This window comes from Nerophis ophidion, linkage group LG05, assembly GCF_033978795.1.
Source record: "Nerophis ophidion isolate RoL-2023_Sa linkage group LG05, RoL_Noph_v1.0, whole genome shotgun sequence".
Taxonomy (NCBI): domain Eukaryota; kingdom Metazoa; phylum Chordata; class Actinopteri; order Syngnathiformes; family Syngnathidae; genus Nerophis; species Nerophis ophidion.
Genome location: NC_084615.1, coordinates 31,869,368 through 31,891,149, shown reverse-complemented (window position 1 = coordinate 31,891,149; position 21,782 = coordinate 31,869,368). Strand labels below are relative to the sequence as shown.

At 44.3% G+C, this 21,782-nt stretch overlaps 1 protein-coding gene across 9 annotated transcripts in view; it reads right to left on the bottom strand.

Moving 5' to 3' along the window:
* adgb (androglobin) overlaps positions 1-21,782 on the bottom strand; it is a 108,938-nt gene that overhangs the window by 65,550 nt on the left and 21,606 nt on the right. For all 9 annotated transcript variants that reach the window (XR_009806803.1, XR_009806804.1, XM_061900577.1 and 6 more), the window contains 4 exons: positions 7,828-7,873; positions 3,503-3,611; positions 3,373-3,436; positions 2,371-2,473 (listed from right to left, as the gene is read on the bottom strand). Coding sequence is in view for 7 of the 9 variants with exons in the window: in XM_061900577.1 (XP_061756561.1) it covers positions 2,371-2,473; positions 3,373-3,436; positions 3,503-3,611; positions 7,828-7,873 (322 nt within the window). In the remaining 2 variants the exon portion in view is untranslated. The remainder of the gene's footprint in view (positions 1-2,370; positions 2,474-3,372; positions 3,437-3,502; positions 3,612-7,827; positions 7,874-21,782) is intronic.

Sequence of the window (21,782 nt, the reverse complement as noted above, 5' to 3'; positions counted from 1 at the left end):
AAGTTTTGCTATAATATTTGGGCATACTGACCCAGTTGTCATACAGGTACACATTGCGTGGTTGCCTGCGCATTATTATCTGCAAACCAGTGCCCAAACAAAAAAATGCTACATGGTGACTCTGGCTGTGCTTTTTTAATTGAGTAATACTGCAAAATAACCCACCATGGGGAAAAAATGCTGCAAATGCCAACACTTTGATGGAAAAAGTGAGTAACACTATTTAATAATTTAAAAAAAAGAACATCGTTGTCTTTGTCAAAAAAGAGTTGTAAATAAAATTGTGAATTTATTCATTTCATTCATCATTTATATGATTTTTACATTGTATTCTGCATGTAGATCTGTTTTTTGTTTTCATGTTATTATTTTAGGTGTCCACTGGTGGCACTAGAGCAGTGGCTAAGTTAGCAAAAATGTAAGGAATCAGGGTTGCGGCTTTACAAAAAATGTTTGCATTTTTACTGCTCGTTCACACACGTACACTCTTTTGATTCACAGCAGTTTCACACAATTTTTTTTATTTCCTGAACCAGTACAATCATGTTTTTGTTTGTAATTATTTGTAATATTAAATGGGAATTTATGGTTGAGGAATTCACATCAGTTGCATAATTTTGGTCTTGATCTCAGTATGTATGATGAAATTATCGCAGATCTTCAAGATACAACCTTTTAATTAAATTTGAATAATATAATATTGAGACTGATTTGGTGGATAAAAAGATTCATTTTTTGTTTATAAATGAAATTGTAAATGGGTATTTAGTGGGTAGATTTTGAAATGTTTTGTATTGTACTGTATTTTGTACTGTATTTTGTATATCATATGATGATTTGTTGTATATCATATGATGATTTCGTCCTGGTCGTGGAACTGTGGACCAGCTCTATACTCTCGGTAGGGTTCTTGAGTATGGGGTATCGGACTCTTATTGTGGCGGTCCGCTCCCTGTATGATCAGTACCAGAGTTTGGTCCGCATTGCTGGCAGTAAGTCAGACACGTTTCCAGTGAGAGTTGGACTCCGCCAAGGCTGTCCTTTGTCACCGATTCTGTTCATAACTTTTATGGACAGAATTTCTAGGCGCAGTCAAGGCATTTAGGGGTTCCGGTTGGGTGGCCGCAGGATAAGGTCTCTGCTTTTTGCAGATGATGTGGTCCTGATGGCTTCATCTGGCCGGGATCTTCAGCTCTCACTGGATCGGTTCGCAGCCGAGTGTGAAGCGACCGGAATGAGAATCAGCACCTTCAAGTCCGAGTCCATGGTTCTCCCCCGGAAAAGGGTGGAGTGCCAGATCCGGGTTGGGGAGGAGACCCTGCCCCAAATGGAGGAGTTCAAGTACCTAAGAGTCTTGTTCACGAGTGGGGGAAGAGTGGATCGTGAGATCGACAGGCGGATCGGTGCGGCGTCTTCAGTAATGCGGACGTTTTACCGATCCGTTGTGGTGAAGAAGGAGCTGAGCCGGAAGGCAAAGCTCTCAATTTGCCGGTCCCATCCTCACCTATGACCCAAAGCTCATGACCGAAAGGATAAGATCACGGGTACAAGCGGCCGAAATGAGTTTCCTCCGCCGGGTGGCGGGGCTCTCCTTTAGCGATAGGGTGAGAAGCTCTGCCATCCGAGAGGAGCTCAAAGTAAAGCCACTGCGCATCCACATCGAAAGGAGCCAGATGAGGTGGCTCGGGCATCTGGTCAAGATGCCACCGGAACGCCTCCCTAGGGAGGTGTTTAGAGCACGTCCAACCGGTAGGAGGCCACAGGGAAGACCCAGGACACGTTGGGAAGACTATGTCTCCCGGCTGGCCTGGGAACGCTTCGGGATCCCCCGGGAAGAGCTGGACGAAGTGGCTGGGGAGAGGGAAGTCTGGGCTTCCTTGCTTAGGCTGCTGCCCGCGCGACCTGACTTCGGATAAGCGGAAGAAGATGGATGGATGGATGGATGATGATGTATATTTTAACTGTGGGTCCCTCTCCATAAGCTGTGTGCTTCTAAGGATGACTTTTTTGCAGAACGGACTCTGATATTAACAAAAGAAACAATAATGAAATACAAAACTATGTCTGTCTGTAAATAAATAAATAAATAAAAACCTCACGGAACCTTGGATCATTGTCTGGACAATTGATTGTAGCAGCGAGTAGGAAAATGTTCCATCTCATGTCTCAATGACTACAGTTATAGTTACACTATAGTTGCTACACTGTTTATGTGTTAACACATGTTTTGTATTTATATTTTGGATGTCTGGAAGGCATTCATTGGATGTTCACTATTTCTTATGGGAAAAATACGATCTGGTGTTTGTTGGACGAAAACCAAGGCACCGTTGTTTGTTCAGATATAGGTATCGATTATTGTGGACTTACTTTCTTTTTCTCCCCAGTGAAGCAGGGCAGAAAAACTGATGAGGATCTGAGAAGGTTTCAAGCTGTCCACATACAGGTAGTAAGTGCCTCTTGCACATGAACCCTGGAACACACATACATACATACAGGGCACACTTATCAGTACAAAGGCAGACAAGGAAAAGAATGAACCACTGGGAGCCACAGGGAGGGAGCGATAGATAAAGTGATAGAGGCTGGGCTTAATGGGAGAAAGGACGGAGGGTGGCGGTGTAGGAGAGTGGAGTAAGTCAGGCGAGATAAACGTGACAAACTTAAACACAAAGAGAGGGGACAGCAAAGGCGGCGATAAATGAGACAAGCGGGAGATAATGCGTACGTGTCTGCAATGACAAACAGAAACGCCGCTGTCTGAGCAGATATGCAAACACACACACAGTTGAACCCACTTCCCATACACTCACTGACATAAACCTTGAGTTGTGCTGATAGTTGATGTGACTCCCCCTGAGGAAAGACAATAGGGCACTAATCCAGATAGATAGGGACGGCGTGGCGCAGTGGAAGAGTGGCCGTGCGCAACCCGAGGGTCCCTGGTTCAAATCCCACCTAGTACCAACTGGTCACGTCCGTTGTGTCGTGAGCAAGACACTTCACCCTTGCTCCTGATGGGTGCTGGTTGGCGCCTTGCATGGCAGCTCCCTCCGTCAGTGTGTGAATGTGTGTGTGAATGGGTAAATGTGGAAGTAATGTCAAAGCGCTTTGAGTACCTTGAAGGTAGAAAAGCGCTATACAAGTACAACCCATTTATTTAATGCTAGCGCGGTGGGTTCACTTTCCGCTTTCAGCATAATGACCCCAACTCAACAGAAGGTTGGCTTTATCAAAAAAATATAAAAGTTTAGAATTTGCACAGAAAGAACTTAGACCTGAATCCAACTGAAAATGCACAGGGTGACCTGACGGGGTTATGCATAACATCTTTTGAGAGGTTTTACATGGAAGAATAAGCAAGATGTGTACCTTCAGAAGAGACTTATGGGCGTGGTGTGGGTAAGTTTCCGGGTTATGGAACACCAGCAGGCGACTAGTTGGGGGAAACAACATGAATGCAAAACTTTTTTGAAGGTCCTGTGATCATAATTTGTGTTACCAGAAACATTTAGGAAAGTCTTCTAGTTCCACCCAAGTCTCTGGTAGTAACGGCTTGATTGGTTCCACAATTGTATGTTGCTTTGTAGCACTTTTGGGCACATCTGGAACTAAAGATTGGAAAAAAAAACATGAGAGTCAATTGGATTTTTTTTCTTTTGCAGGATTTTTTTATGTGAAGCAGTATTACAACCAAATTCCTGAATAACACTAAAAAACATTTTATTTGTATAGGTTAAAGCGCAAAAAAACTTGGCAAATTAAAAAACTATGTTTTTTTCATGTAAGATGTCCTTTAACTGTTGAATGTCAATTTTAATGAGACACTTTATTGTTAGACTCGACTTTTGAGATACTGTGATATAATGCCTTTCCTTCAGTGAGTCATAGCAAGTTATACTCAAATCATTATCTTAAATACAGCTACTGGAATTGGCCAAACTCCTACATGATGGCAACCGTGTAAACGCACACATGCACTTCCATACTCCCACTCACTGACTCCCACTAACTCAAAGCATCTGGAGTAGCCAAGTTATATGGACATATGCCCACATACACACACATAGATAAAACACACAACACCAGCTCTCTGCGGCGTCTGAACAGAGCAAAGTGAGGTGGCGAGCGAGGGCCGGCATCGCTGATGCTGAGCAATGGTTAGCCGTTCACTCAGCACGCAGGTGTTACTAAGCAACTAAACGAGGGCAGAGAGAATTGGCCGGCTGTCGTGAGGCATAATTTCAGCGCCATCTTCTTATAAAGTGTCTCGGCAAACTAAAGGAGGCATGGATGGACGCGGGGAAAGTGGGCAATTCAGGTCCTGATAATTACGAACAGTGGAACCTAGGTAGCAGACATTTTTCAAGGTCCATTTTTTTTTATTGTTGTTAAATATTAAATGTCCCATTTTGTACAATTTATAAGTCTCAGAGGTCCTACAATAGTCTGATAGAAGTGTGTTGGCCAAAATGTAGCCTTGATACTGTGGTTTAGACCAGTGGTTCTCAAATGGGGGTATGCATACCCCTGGGGGTACTTGAAGGTATGCCAAGGGGTACGTGAGATTTTTTTAAAAATATTCTAAAAATAGCAACGATTCAAAAATCCTTTATAAATATATTTATTGAATAATACTTCAACAAAATATGAATGTAAGTGCATAAACTGTGAAAAAAAATACAACAATGCAATATTCAGTGTTGACAGCTAGATTTTTTGAGGACATGTTCCATAAATATTGATGTTAAATATGTATTTTTTTGTGAAGAAATGTTTAGAATTAAGTTCATGAATCCAGATAGATCTCTATTACAATCCCCAAAAAGGGCACTTTAAGTTTATGATTACTTCTATGTGTAGAAATCTTTATTTATAATTGAACCACTTGTTTATTTTTCAACACGTTTTTAGTTATTTTTTTATCTTTTTTTCCAAATAGTTCAAGAAAGACCACTACAAATGAGCAATATTTTGCAATGTTGGACAAGTTAATAAATAATAAGTACAAACCCTGTTTTTCTATGAGTTGGGAAATTGTGTTAGATATAAATATAAATGGAATACAATGATTTGCAAATCCTTTCCAACCCATAGTCAATTGAATGCTCTACAAAGACAACATATTTGATGGTCAAACTCATAAACTTTATTTTTTTTAGCAAATAATAATTAACTTAGAATTTCATGACTGCAACACGTGCCAAAGTAGTTGGGAAAGGACATGTTCACCACTGTGTTACGTCACCTTTTCTTTTAACAACACTCAATAAACGATAGAGAACTGAGGAAACTAATTGTTGAAGCTTTGAAAGTGGAATTCTTTCCCATTCTTTTTTTATGTAGAGCTTCAGTCGTTCAACAGTCCGGGGTCTCCGCTGTGGTATTTTACGCTTCTTAATGCGCCACACATTTTCTATGTGGGACAGGTCTGGACTGCAGGCAGGCCAGGAAAGTACCCGCACTCTTTTTTCACAAACCCACGCTGTTGTAACACTTGTCTTGCTGAAATAAGCAGGGGCGTCCATGATAACGTTGCTTGGATGACAATATATGTTGCTCCTAAACCTGTATGGATCTTTCAGCATTAAAAATGTCTTCACAGATGTGTAAGTTACCCATGCCTATCTAGGAACAACTTGATGTCATTTGCGGCCACCAGTTGGATAGACTTGCCCTACTGGGATTGTAAACATGACGTTTTATGGAGCTTTAATGCTGATAAGTTGTGTTTATTTAAGCCTGTCTCTTGAGTGTGTACGTTATCCACTTTTCTTTACAAGTACTGTGTACTGCAACTCTGAACTTGTCCAACAATACAGTACATGTCATAGAGGGCTTCTGAATTTTCCACATTTCCCATAGTGCGTATCACAGCCGATGCAATGTTGTTGCAATGTTATTTTCCATTAAATAGTTCAGAAATATTACATGTAGCGCTATTGTGAAAAATGACTCCAGCCTTCCAATATGGCTACCGGCAATGCATTGTGGGATACTTTAGCCAAAAATCTGTAGCCCCACATGCTGTATCACATACAGCAGTGGTCCCCAACCACCGATTGGTACCGGGCCGCAGAAGAATTTTTTATTCATTTTTATTAAAAAAAAAAAATATATATATATATATATATATATATATATATATAAATATATATATATATACATATATATATTATATATATTATATATATATATATATATATGTATATATATATATATATTATATATATATATTTTTTAATCAAATCAACATAAAACACACAATATACACTTACAATTAGCGCACCAACCACAAAAACCTCCCTTTTTCATGACAAAAACGTCCCTTTTTCATGACAAAAAAAAAAAAAAAAAAAAAAGGATTCCTCCCGGGCTGCGGGACAAATTATTAAGCGTTGACCGGTCCGCGGATACAAAAAGGTTGGGGACCACTGACATACAGTACTTTTTCTTTTTTTGTCCTGTCCAGCTTCTCAGGCAAATCATACAGTTGATGTAGATGCCCATATCGGCTGTTCAGATTTATTTTACAAAAGAGAAACGTGGGATACTTCTCTTGTTGCCTTGTTGCCCCACAAGCCCCAGACGACGGCATGACACCAGGCGTGAAAGACGGCGTGGCAGAGCGCATGGGCAGGCCCGTGCCGACACCCAACAAGCCAACCAACATGACAACAAACGACAACAAAGCCAGCAAGTACACCATCCCCGAGAACCACCACGTGCACACAATGCCACAAGTCATTGGCCCACACTATAAACAAACAGCAGCAGAAACAATGGCTGCAATACCCCAGACAACCAGCACCACTCCATCAAATCAAAGAGATCAAAAAACCGCAACCGACAACCACACGCCAACAGGACCCTGGACATCAGACAGCGCCAGCTCGCCAGTCAGCCCAAACACTGTATCACATTCAACATAACATACGTGTGGTACAGGAGGACACAAACGTAGCTTAGCGAACGGGGCGGTTTAGCTCGGTTCATAGAGTGGCCGTGCCTGCAACTTGAGGGTTGCAGGTTCGATCCCCGTTTCTGCCATCCTAGTGACTGCCGTTGTGTCCTTGAACAAGACGCTTTTCCCACCTGCTCACAGTGCCACCCGCACTGATTTAAATGTAACTTAGATATTGGGTTTCACTATGTAAAAGCACTTTGAGTCACTAGAGCAAAGTGCTATATAAATATAATTCACTTCACTAGTGAGGAGTTGCAATACACTCACTTTTAACAGCAACTATTATGATCATTTAGCCTATTTGCAGAAGAAAAACCCAATTTTCAAACACACCACTGATTGATATTTAGCGAAGTTTCTATATTTAAAGACACGTAGTAAAGCCTTTGTTTCTCTTTTACAATTTTTCTTTGTTAAGTGGTGGGTGCCTACATGGCGCATGCTTAACTAGCTGCGGTGGTACGTGTTCATGAGGATGGAAGGTTGTTGTTTTTTTCCGTCAATGATGCCAAAACTTCAAAAGAGACCATTTGAGCGCCTCTTCTCTCAAAAGTAGAGCAAACAAAAGATGATGGATTTTTCTCACTTTCACTTAGAGCGCCAATAACAAGGTTGTAGGTAGACATATTCCCCATAAACTAGCATCCTCGGCAGTAGACAGTGGTTTTTGGTTTATTTTTTTTGTCAGTGTTTGCATAACAGGGGCCTCAAAAATGTGTACATTCATTCCTGCTCATTTGTCCTACTAAGAGTGTTTAACAAGTGAGGTTTCTTTTAACTTAACTTGTAGCCACTAAGGCGTCCCTTGAAAAAAACAAGTCTTTTGTTTCATCATTGCTTGAGTGTACAGTAGCGTGTACCAGTAGGGTTGACTTCCTCGTCCTTCTTCTTGTCCTCTGCAGCAACCTAAAGGGACAGAAACGAAGCAAGAAGTGAGGCATGTATGAACAGAGAGTGGGTGACACAGTCAAACTATCAAAGGCACACCCCAGAGACCCCTACAAGAGGCGAGCTTCCAGAGACACCCCTCTGCTGGCCATTAAATGACAGCTGTGGGGGTGAGCCATCGTCACTGATCACCACAGGACACCAGACAGGGTTTGATGTGACAAGGGCTTCTTCTCCACTGCTGCTAAACAAAAACTGCATGGTAATAGCAGCGCTAAATTACTCTGGCTATCACTAACAAATGAGAAGTTATTAGTTCGTTGTTTATCATGTTAATTCTATTCGAGGCAGGAAATACTCAACTGCTGCGATGTCATTGTTATTTCCCCTACAGATAATTACATTTACGTAATTATTCAAAAACAAATCCCATCATGTTGTACCTAGCGGGAGACGATTAGAAAGTGTTGTGCGTGGCAGGAGATGATTGGAAAGTGTTGAGTTTGCTGTTACATTGCAGTATGGTGCACCCATATTAGCCAAATAACCTTTCTTTGGATGTCAATTGTTCCTCCTGGAGGAGCAAGCCTGGTACCAGTTTACTTTGAAAAATCCCCAGCAAGACTGATTAGTCAGTGTGTTTGTGTGAGTCAGAGCAACTTATGTCTGAAATTATTAACACATTACCGTAAAAAATCAAATAATATTATTTATCTCATTCGCGGAAGAGACGAAGAAAATGTCAGCAATCGTCACACACACGTCAGCAATCGTCATATACCAATAAGAATTCGGCGGGGGAGGGTCATGGCAGAAGTGCATTGTGGGTCATGGAATGCTAACTGCTATATGCTACAGGCTACTGCTGTAGCTATTAAAATGGATCATTTCATCGTTGGCCGTGACTTATAAAAACTGAGAAGGGCTGAACAAAAATGGCACCAAAAAGGAAATCATGTACTGCAGATTACAAGCTTGAAGTAGTGAAATATGCAGCAGAAAACGACAATAGGAAGCAGCGCATATCTTTGGAGTTGGCAGAGTTGTTTAGAACCGACGTCGAGGAAGAAAATTCATCGGATTTATCGATTAGGAGTGACAGATTGTTTGGTAAACGTATAGCATGTTCTATATGTTATAGTTATTTGAATGACTCTTACCATAATATGTTACGTTAACATACCAGGCACCTTCTCAGTTGGTTATTTATGCGTCATATAACGTACACTTATTCAGCCTGTTGTTCACTATTGTTTATTTATTTTAAATTGCCTTTCAAATGTCTATTCTTGGTGTTGGATTTTATCAAATACATTTCCCCCAAAAATGCGACTTGTACTCCAGTGCGACGTATAAATGTTTTTTTCCTTCTTTATTATGCATATTCGGCCGGTCCGACGTATACTCCAGAGCTGTTTATAATCCGAAAAATACGTTAAGCAGAACGGGAAAGAAGCATCGTGATTAGGAGACACACTCAACTTCCCTTATTTACTTTCTCCTACAGTGCGTATCTATGCGTCCACGACTCCAAATTAAGCATAGTATAAGTGCAGTCCGCTCACATCAGACATTCTCTTTAAATAGATGGCTTGTCTTACGTGACTCATCTTACATGCCAGACTCCTAGGATTTTAATCTGTAGCATTTTTGATTAGAAAGCTATTTTTTGTGACCAAATCACGGTCACGGGCTGGAAACTGGAGAGGGTATTTCTTTAATCCCAGACTTCATGGAGCTTTATTAAGTGACAGCGGAGTTAAGTCTCTTCTCACTGAGTGACTTCTTCTATGTTACTTTTTTCACTGAGGTATTTTTTTCAATTTGTGATTTTTCTGTCAAAACTTCACCTTTTAGGGACGATTAATAGTTTGGATTGGATATCAAAGACCAGTCTACTAACCTCAAAACCACAGAAGACCATTGGTGGTTAAGTACATTCCAAGAATAGTAAAGGTTAAGGCAGAATGCTTGCATAAGGGCCCTAATTCTTTAAACCACATTAAACTGGGAAGGGAGAAAAAAACCCATTGGGGGTATTAGGAACATCATGTGACACCACCATCTTTTCTTTTTCTAATCCTGGGGGGTCAGCGCAGATGTTGATTCTGTTGGCAAGAGTTGACTGAAACAGAGGGAGGGGTCAACAAACGCCTTGTCACATGAACTCCAGCGTACACATACACACAGCAGCACACGTATGATAGCACACACTCGCCCACACACATTAATCAGCAACTCAGCTCTTGCCCTGGTCTAACCTCGCTATAACATAACTGGTCCTGGTTACATAAGAGGGCAATTAATATGAATTCTATTTCCCTCTGTATACTAAAAGTGAAGTGTAATAATGAAGGCGTTCTCAGGAGGCGTAGACACTGATGGCTCACTATCTAATTGCACTGCTTTTTTCTTCCTTCCTTGAGCGCAATTGCGTGACCTCTACCCGCACGAGACCCACCGCAACCACCTCACACCAGAGATTCTATTTTCACATTGTTTCTTGCTGTCTTGCTTTTCCCTATCTTTCATTCCCTCTTCTTTCTCATCTTGTGCTCTTGTGCTCGCCTCCTTATTCCTGGCTCTCTTTGCTCTTCGCTCTGTTGCTGCTGCTTCTATTGCCAAACCCAGCGCCCTCATCTCCCGTCTCTTGCTTGTTTAGCACAAATGTGCCCCCAGTCACTAGTGGCCTGGCTGGGGGACAACATAAGTGACTTTGAGATGGGGGATGGCAGCCTTGTTGTCACTGACATACACAGCTAGCCTCATGACTGCATACTTGCGCAAGGGCAAGGACTGCAAGAGGCGGTAATATATACCACTGTTTTTTCTAAAAAACAACACTCTTCAAACCAGTGTTGGAAAAAATGTTGTGAGAATATGTTTCAAGTAACAGGTCATTTAATGGATTTACAATTTTGAACGTTACAATGCTGATAATGTTATGGACAGTGAAATCTGGCACAATATCATGCACTGATCTGCTTTGGCTTGTAAATGTACGCACACCAGGACATATTTTTTTCTGATTGTCCTTCTTTTGGAGGTATGAGAGGTGACGGAAATACAAATCTTTACATAACATTTAAAATAACAATAATACATGATTTCTTAATATCTATCTATAAACATACAGTATTTTAACTGCATTCTTGTCAGGCTCTAATAGTAAAATCTACTTTTAGTTTCCAAAATTATTACAAACCCTCCTTTATCGCTGTGAATTGGTTCTGTGAAGTAGGAATTATTAATTACATATTGAACATTTTCATAGCTAGAGCATTATAAAAACTATTTTGACCCTGAATGCATTAACATTAAGGAAGCCCTCCAGACATGGAATAACACAATTTTTGGTTTTGGCTTACAGACTACTTCTAGTCTTTCACCCATCACTGCTAATCATGCTTTTCCTCCCTCTCTTGTCGATGATGCTTTTTTAAGGTGGTCAAGCCTGGGGATTAACAACATTAAAGATTTACACATTTATACACTTCAGCCTGCGATGAGATGACGACTTGTCCAGGGTGTACCCTGCCTTCCGCCCGATTGTAGCTGAGATAGGCCCCAGCGCCCCCCGCGACCCCAAAGGGAATAAGCGGTACAATGTGGATGGATGGATGACACTTTAGCCTCTTCAGCAACTGTGTAATACATTTTCACTCTCTAAACATTTTATTTAATATATCTAAAGATCGGCAGTTTTGTGCGTAATACATACTTGCCCTAGGTTTCCAGATATACCGACTGACACAGCTTTAGATGTTTTTTTTTTAAAAGGATCCATTACACGTGTTTATAACCAAATTTTTCTTTTATGCACCGAGTCTCTGAATTCAAATAAATCACTTTGGGAGGGGGATTGAGGCAGTGGTGTGCCGTCAGGGCCAGCAAGGCCTTCTCTGCTGGCCTGACATAACCAGAAATCATGATCCCACCGTGACCTCAAAAGGGACAAGCGGTAAAAAATGGATGGATGGATGTTACCATGCCTAACCAAATCTCCCAGAGGCCATCAGAATCAACAATGTGGGCGTCCATGCACTGTAAGTGAACGGGGACATACAGTTGATAGACAGTTGCGATAGCCAATCGGATCACGAGTTGTCAGTAAGGCCTTCTAGCTGGCCTCACGATGAACGAGACGTTTACGCGTCCTGTGATTGGACACTCATCAGGACTGTTAGTGGATGAATTTGAGAACACATAGATAGATTAGTACTTTATTGATTCCTTCATGGACAGTTGCAATAGCCAATCAGATAACAAGTAGCCTGATGTTAACAAGACTGTGACTGGATACTCATTTCTCATTCCAAAGTGAGTATCCATTCACAACTTTCAGTTTAGCAGGAAGTGTTGCGCCGTAGCCATACCGGGATAGCAGAGAAGGAGAACAAAACATTGATTCGGTGGCAGAAATACATTTGCAAGGTCAGTTCTCAAGAAGGATATTTAAAAAGACACTTTATCTTGTGAGACGATGTCGGCCAACCCAAGAAGCTAGCTCTGCTGTTCTGGTGATAAAATGGGTAAATGCTTGCCATATCCACTCGAATAAACCGACAACAAGAGGTACCACTGGCTTATGTGGTGTCGAATAGGTTCTACTAATTGTGAGTTCAAATATTTTATTTTTTCACTTTTAATGATTTTGCAATTTTAATTTTGACAGTACCACGCAAGATATGTTTTAATTGCTGATGCGTTTTAATTTATTTTTAAATGCGCCAGAAAATAGCCCGTTTTGTATACTGTTGATGTGATTCAATGCACAGTAGGGCCTAAATGTGTTTCTGTATAGTATTTTTCCAGCAATGGTCATGTGGTGACATCCATTATGGTATTTCGAGAGGTAATCTTTGAAGTCGAACATCACTGAAGGCTTAGGTGGGAAACGCATGGCCCACCTTTGGATTTAGGATTGATTCTATCTGAGGATAGCTGGACAAGAACTTAAAGCAGAACTACGTAACATTTTAACCTTCATAAAATATAGTCATAACTTTTGGGAGAATACATCGACTTACAACTAGTTGAATAACACCTCTGCCATGGCCTGAGGGGGTCTGTGTCGCTTTCATTGGCACTTAGCAACTTTGGCGAGGGTGGCAGGAACCCTGCCACACAAAAAACTACAAATGTGCCGACTAGCTTTATGGCATACATCATCCCCCCTTTACCCATTTGTTAAAAAGACGAAAGTTGATGCGAACGCCTACGTGCTGCCAGAAAACTAAAAGAAGAAGAAGAATGCCTTTGTGCAATTACTGCTATCCTGGCAGAAGTTATAAAACAAACAAAGAAACCTAATTGTTTTCTTAGGAGACAAAAAAGTAAAAGGGAGGGACAATCAAGGATCAACAATGGCACGACTTTCACCAACTTGCGTGAGGTCAAAGACAAGAGATTTCAGACCAATGCTGCCTTGGCTCTGTTACTGCTAAACTAGTAAGTGACTTTCAATGCTCAAATCAGAATGCTAATGCTAATGTTACCTACTGGAAATTTGTGTGGAAGCAATAAATACACACCAGCGTGATAGTTCGCAGTTCCACACTGACCAGCCACGCAACAAACTCAAAAGTACTGTATAAGGAAAAAACAATGCAATGACTTCAAACTGCAAATATAAGGTTTGAGTAAAATATGTAGGTTCCTGCTGTGGAAAGTTCAGTAATACTGAATCATTGTCGCATTATTGTGTCAGTTTGACGGTATATGCGCTAGTCCTGATGGTAAATGTGGTCTTCCTTCTGGGAAAACCTCACCCCTTTGATTCACTGGCGCGGCCAAAATAAATCAAAACTGAAAGTTCTTAAGTGGGGCTTTAAGTAGAGTTTATAAATCTTGTATTTGTGCCACACATAGCCTTATTTCAGTGTCAACAGTCTCCAGCTAACTTGCTACACATGTTTTGGCTCTGCCCATCCCTGTGCAGTTATTGGACCGACATTTTTAATACTTTGTCTGTTGTTGTAATTAACCATCTTTGCTTTTATTTGTTGTTGTATGTTTTTGTTACCAATTGGGACTTTTTGAATGAAATTGTCTGTGGCTCCATGTTAATGACTGATGCATTTTGTTGATTGATTTATTATTTTTCTTTCTTTTTTGTTTTGTGTGTCTTGTTTTTAGGGGGAAAGGAACATTTAACATTAAATGTACATAAGTTTGTACTTTAAGAAGTTGTATTTGCCTTAAAACTCCACAAACAAATGTTTGTTTTTGTTTTTTTAAATGTGACATAACACCCACGTTACTCACCTTTAAAAAATGCAAACATCTAAACGCGATGTGGAGAGGGACGACCAAAAGCCTTGAGGGACAGACGCAGACACATAAGTAATGATGATTGGCTAGAGCTAAATTAAGATTTAATAACAAGCCGGAGTCTAGGCAGGTGGGTGGTGTTGTTACAAAACCCAACAGACCCTACAAACAGTCACAAGAAAGAACTAGATGCGACAATGGCGAGTCTGGAGCGATCTGTCGAGTTAAATCTGGTGTTTTCAGCAAGGAAGTTCAACTTCTTACATGTAAAAGGCAGGAATATTGAACACGTCAAGCGTGCATCTTGTCCCACAGTAAAGTGTTTGTCAGTATCCGTTTGTCAGTGTAAATACAATCTTTGTAAGTTAGAGTTAAAGTACCAATGATTGTCACACACACACTAGGTGTGATGAAATGTATCCTCTGCAATTGACCCATCCCCTTGTTCACACCCTGGGAGGTGAGAGGAGCAGTTGGCAGCGGCGGTGGCCGCTCCTAGGAATCATTTTGGTGATTTGGTCCCATTTTTATAAAGTTTGGTATGACTTGGCTGGGGTTTGAACTCACATTCTACAGATCTCAGGGCGGACTCTCTAACCACTAGGCCACTGAGTAGTTCATTTCTGTCAAAAGCACAAGCCAAATATTTAAAAGTTTTTCAAATATCCATCCATCCATCATCTTCCGCTTATCCGAGGTCGGGTCGCGGGGGCAACAGCCTAAGCAGGGAAACCCAGACTTCCCTCTCCCCAGCCACTTCGTCTAGCTCTTCCCGGGGGATCCCGAGGCGTTCCCAGGCCAGCCGGGAGACATAGTCTTCCCAACGTGTCCTGGGTCTTCCCCGTGGCCTCCTACCGATTGGACGTGCCCTAAACACCTCCCTAGGGAGGCGTTCGGGTGGCATCCTGACCAGATGCCCGAACCACCTCATCTGACTCCTCTCGATGTGAAGGAGCAGCGGCTTTACTTTGAGTTCCTCCCGGATGGCAGAGCTTCTCACCCTATCTCTAAGGGAGAGCCCCGCCACACGGCGGAGGAAACTCATTTCGGCCGCTTGTACCCGTGATCTTATCCTTTCGGTCATGACCCAAAGCTCATGACCATAGGTGAGGATGGGAACGTAGATCGACCGGTAAATTGAGAGCTTTGCCTGCCGGCTCAGCTCCTTCACCACAACGGATCGGTACAACGTCCGCATTACTGAAGACGCTGCACCGATCCGCCTGTCGATCTCACGATCCACTCTTCCCTCACTCGTGAACAAGACTCCTAGGTATTTGAACTCCTCCACTTGGGGCAGGGTCTCCTCCCCAACCCGGAGATGGCATTCCACCCTTTTAAGGGCGAGAACCATGGACTCGGACTTGGAGGTGCTGATTCTCATTCCGGTCGCTTCACACTCGGCTGCGAACCGATCCAGTGAGAGCTGAAGATCCCGGTCAGATGAAGCCATCAGGACCACATCATCTGCAAAAAGCAGAGACCTAATCCTGCGGTTACCAAACCAGAACCCCTCAACGCCTTGACTGCGCCTAGAAATTCTGTCCATAAAAGTTATGAACAGAATCGGTGACAAAGGACAGCCTTGGCGGAGTCCAACCCTCACTGGAAATGTGTTCGACTTACTGCCGGCTCTGGCACTGATCGTACAGGGAACGGACCGCCACAATAAGACAGTCCGATACCCCATACTCTCTGAGCACTCCCCACAGGACTTCCTGAGGGACACGGTCAAATGCCTTCTCCAAGTCCACAAAGCACATGTAGACTGGTTGGGCAAACTCCCATGCACCCTCAAGAACCCTACCGAGAGTATAGAGCTGGTCCACAGTTCCACGACCAGGACGAAAACCACACTGTTCCTCCTGAATCCGAGGTTCGACTATCCGACGTAGCCTCCTCTCCAGTACACCTGAATAAACCTTACCGGGAAGGCTGAGGAGTGTGATCCCACGATAGTTGGAACACACCACCCCGGTCTGCCAATCCAGAGGTACCGCCCCCGATGTCCACGCGATGCTGCAAAGTCTTGTCAACCAAGACAGCCCCACAGCATCCAGAGCCTTAAGGAGCTCCGGGCGGATCTCGTCCACCCCTGGGGCCTTGCCACCGAGGAGCTTTTTAACTACCTCAGCGACCTCAGCCCCAGAAATAGGAGAGTCCACCACAGATTCCCCAGGCACTGCTTCCTCATAGGAAGACGTGTTGGTGGGATTGAGGAGGTCTTCGAAGTATTCCTTCCACCTATCCACAACATCCGCAGTTGAGGTCAGCAGAACACCATCCGCACCATACACGGTGTTGATAGTGCACTGCTTCCCCTTCCTGAGGCGGCGTATGGTGGTCCAGAATCGCTTCGAAGCCGTCCGTCAATTACATTATTTTTCAAATAATGTAATTATATTACCAGGGAACTAATTAGATTATGAAGGCGGAATCCCGTTATTAATTAAATTTTTGGGAAAAGTTACTAAAGTCAAACCTGTCTATAGGAACCTCTCAGAGGAAACAGCGAAAGAGGCCACTATATGCAGAATGGCAGCCATTTTGAATAGGTGGGCATCTTGATTTTCCAGCCAGTAGATGCATGTATATTTTATCTAGCGTGTGTGACTGGGGAAGTGATGCATTTTTTACTTTTCGTTAACAGTGTTACGCCGCGAATGCATGGCTGCGATGGTCTTGTTCTTTCCAATGCAGAAAGGCAAGCAGGCGCAGCGTGCAGGTAGGTTTGAATTTTAATTACATTAGGCAGGACAACAAATACAAAAACACTCAGACGCTAAACGAGCATGGAGCAAGAAATGTAATTGTCACCAAGGGTGAACAGCAAGTAGTTCTAGATTACGGAAAAATACTTAAGGGTGGTAAAAAAAAAGAGGAAACGTAAATGTCGCGAAAGGCGAACATTGACCCAGCAACTTGAGCTGGGTAACTGAAACTATAAAGGGGAGTGATTGACCAAAACAGTAGGAACACTAATTACAAAACAAGGGCGGGTGTGGAGAATTAGTGCCCATGGAAACCAACAGTAAATGAAAAGAAAGAGGTTGCAGCTAGGAGACGAACTAAAACACAGGAAACAAGGTACTAAACATAACTCAGGCCATGACCCGGGTAGTGGATTATGACAAACAGACATGATGGCTTATTAATAATGAACACATAAATAACTAGAAAAGCACTCAGAGACCACAACCCTCTGTCAGGCCGTGTCTTCCAATAGTTAAGAATTATTTAGAAAAATCCGGAATTCAGACGATGATCGGGAACAACACCAAAATCTAATCTAATCCCTTAAACCATTTCTGGCATTTCCAGAAAGTTTAATCAAAATCCGCCCGTGACGTTTTGAGGTATTTTATGTTATGGGATATTGTTCTACCATGAATTAACGTGGACCCCAACTTAAACAAGTTGAAAAACTTATTCGGGTGATAACATTTAGTGGTCAATTGTACGGAATATGTACTGTACTGTGCAATCTACAAATAATAGTCTCAATCAATCCTTATCCCGTTTCTGACATTTCTGGAAAGTTTAATCAAAATCCGCCTATGACTTTTAGAGGTATGTTATGTCGTTGGACAGACTTTAGGATCATGTCAGTCAAAGTTCAGAGATTACTAACTACCAAACATAAAGACATATATCCATCCATCCATTTTCTACCGCTTATTTCCTTTTGGGGTCGCGGGGGGCACTGGCCCCTATCTCAGCTACAATCGGGCGGAAGGTGGGGTACACCCTGGACAAGTCGCACACTCATCGCAGGGCCAACACAGATAGACAGACAACATTCACACTCACATTCACACACTACGGCCAATTTAGTGTTGCCAATCAACTTATCCCCAGGTGCATGTCTTTGGAGGTGGGAGGAAGCCGGAGTACCCGGAGGGAACCCACGCATTCACGGGGAGAACATGCAAACTTCACAAAGAAAGATCCCGAGCCTGGGATTGAACCCAGGACTGCAGGACCTTCGTATTGTGAGGCAGACGCACAAACCCCTCTTCCACCGTGAAGCCCAACATAAAGACAAAACCCAGCAAATACAGCAGTGGTAATAAATCAAATACGGACAATTATACAGACGTATGATCTTTGTGTCTTTGAATATTTATGTGACACCCAGGTCACATGATCAGCAATGGGGAGAGAACAAAGGAGAAAGGCAAGATTGATGCAATAATAAATGTGTGTATGAAAGACAATGATGTACAGCCAAGTATGCACCCCGTTTGTAGCTTAATAGAGGGAGAAGACAAGAAATGGAGCTGATAATAGAATCGAATGCAGAAAGAAAGTGTGCGTGTTTGTGTGTGAATGTGCTTCCTCTACTTAGTGAAGGACTTGTCCGTAACATATCACAACTGCAGAGATTACAGCTATCGAGATCATGCGTCAATGCAACATTTTTTTTATATTAGTGGCCCCTACAAAGAGTAAAATAAATATTTTGGTATGCAAAATATATCTCCTCTCTGAGCTGCAACCTTATCGTGGTAGAGGAGTTTGCGTGTCCCAATGATCCTAGGAGCTATGTTGTCCGGGGGCATAAAGCCCCCTGGTAGGGTCTCCCAAGGCAAACAGGTTCTAGGTGAGGGATCAGACAAAGAGCAGCTCGAAGACCTTTATGAAGAAGAAAAAACATGGACCCAGATTTCCCTCGCCCGGACGCGGGTCACCGGGGCCCCCCTCTGGAGCCAAGAGGTGGGGCACGATGGCGAGCGCCTGGTGGCCGAGCCTGTTCCCATGGGGCCCGGCCGGGCACAGCCCGAAGAGGCAACGTGGGTCACCCCTCCAATGGGCTCACCACCCATAGCAGGGGGCATAGAGGTCGGGTGCAATGTGAGCTGGGCGGCAGCCGAAGGCAGGGCACTTGGCGGTCCGATCCTCGGCTACAGAAGCTAGCTCTTGGGACGTGGAACGTCACGTCACTGGGGGATAAAGAGCCTGAGCTAGTGCGCGAAGTCGAGAAATTCCGGCTGGATATAGTCGGACTCACTTCGACGCACAGCAAGGGCTCTGGAACCACTCCTCTCGAGAGGGATTGGACCCTCTTCCACTCTGGCGTTGCCGGCAGTGAGAGGCCACGGGCTGGGGTGGCAATTCTTGTTTTCCCCCGGCTCAAAGCCTGTACGTTGGAGTTCAACCCGGTGGACGAAAGGGTAGCTTCCCTACGCCTTCGGGTGGGGGTACGGGTCCTGACTGTTGTTTGTGCTTATGCACCAAACAGCAGTTCAGAGTACCCACCCTTTTTGGGAACACTCGAGGGAGTACTGGAAAGTGCTCCCCCGGGTGATACCCTTGTCCTACTGGGGGACTTCAACGCTCACGTTGGCAACGACAGTGAAACCTGGAGAGGCGTGATTGGGAAGAATGGCCGCCCGGATCTGAACCCGAGTGGTGTTTTGTTATTGGACTTTTGTGCTCGTCACAGTTTGTCCATAACAAACACCATGTTCAAACATAAGGGTGTCCATATGTGCACTTGGCACCAGGACACCCTAGGCCGCAGTTCCATGATCGACTTTGTAGTTGTGTCATCGGATTTGCGGCCTTATGTTTTGGACACTCGGGTGAAGAGAGGGGCGGAGCTTTCTACCGATCACCACCCGGTGGTGAGTTGGCTGCGATGGTGGGGGAGGATGCCAGACAGACCTGGGAGGCCCAAACGCATTGTGAGGGACTGCTGGGAACGTCTGGCAATGTCTCCTGTCAGACAAAGTTTCAATTCTCACCTCCGGAAGAACTTTGAACATGTCACGAGGGAGGTGTTGGACATTGAGTCCGAGTGGACCATGTTCCGCACCTCTATTGTCGAGGCGGCAGATCGGAGCTGTGGCCGCAAGGTAGTTGGTGCCTGTCGGGGCGGCAATCCTAAAACCCCTTGGTGGACACCAGCGGTGAGGGATGCCATCAAGCTGAAGAAGGAGTCCTATCGGGTCCTTTTGGCTCATAGGACTCCGGAGGCAGTGGACAGGTACCGACAGGCCAAGCGGTGTGCAGCTTCAGCGGTCGCGGAGGCAAACACTCGGACATGGGAGGAGTTCAGGGAAGCCATGGAAAACGACTTCCGGACGGCTTCAAAGCGATTCTGGACCACCGTCCGCCGCCTCAGAAAGGGGAAGCAGTGCACTATCAACACCGTGTATGGTGCGGGTGGTGTTCTGTTGACCTCAACTGCGGATGTTGTGGATAGGCGGAAGGAATACTTCGAAGACCTCCTCAATCCCACCAACACGTCTTCCTATGAGGAAGCAGTGCCTGGGGAATCTGTGGTGGACTCTCCTATTTCTGGGGCTGAGGTCGCTGAGGTAGTTAAAAAGCTCCTCGGTGGCAAGGCCCCAGGGGTGGACGAGATCCACCCGGAGTTCCTTAAGGCTCTGGATGCTGTGGGGCTGTCTTGGTTGACAAGACTTTCCAGCATCGCGTGGACATCGGGGGCGGTACCTCTGGATTGGCAGACCGGGGTGGTGGTTCCTCTCTTTAAGAAGGGGGACCGGAGGGTGTGTTCCAACTATCATGGGATCACACTCCTCAGTCTTCCCGGTAAGGTTTATTCAGGTGTACTGGAGAGGAGGCTACGCCGGATAGTCGAACCTCGGATTCAGGAGGAACAGTGTGGTTTTCGTCCTGGTCGTGGAACTGTAGACCAGCTCTATACTCTCGGCAGGGTTCTTGAGGGTGCATGGGAGTTTTCCCAACCAGTCTACATGTGCTTTGTGGACTTGGAGAAGGCATTCGACCGTATCCCTCGGGAAGTCCTGTGGGGAGTGCTCAGAGAGTATGGGGTATCGGACTGTCTTATTGTGGCGGTCCGTTCCCTGTACGATCAGTGCCAGAGCTTGGTCCGCATTGCCGGCAGTAAGTCGAACACATTTCCAGTGAGGGTTGGACTCCGCCGAGGCTGTCCTTAGTCACCGATTCTGTTCATAACTTTTATGGACAGAATTTCTAGGCGGAGTCAAGGCGTTGAGGGGTTCCGGTTTAGTAACCGCAGGATTAGGTCTCTGCTTTTTGCAGATGATGTGGTCCTGATGGCTTCATCTGACCGGGATCTTCAGCTCTCACTGGATCGGTTCGCAGCCGAGTGTGAAGCGACCAGAATGAGAATCAGCACCTCCAAGTCCGAGTCCATGGTTCTCGCCCGGAAAAGGGTGGAATGCCATCTCCGGGTTGGGGAGGAGACCCTGCCCCAAGTGGAGGAGTTCAAGTACCTAGGAGTCTTGTTCACGAGTGAGGGAAGAGTGGATCGTGAGATCGACAGGCGGATCGGTGCGGCGTCTTCAGCAATGCGGACGTTGTACCGATCCGTTGTGGTGAAGAAGGAGCTGAGCCGGAAGGCAAAGCTTTCAATTTACCGGTCGATCTACGTTCCCATCCTCACCTATGGTCATGAGCTTTGGGTCATGACCGAAAGGATACGATCTCGGGTACAAGCGGCCGAAATGAGTTTCCTCCGCCGTGTGGCGGGGTTCTCCCTTAGAGATAGGGTGAGAAGCTCTGCCATCCGGGAGGAGCTAAAAGTAAAGCCGCTGCTCCTTCACATCGAGAGGAGCCAGATGAGGTGGTTCGGGCATCTGGTCAGGATGCCACCCGAACGCCTCCCTAGGGAGGTGTTTAGGGCATGTCCAACCGGTAGGAG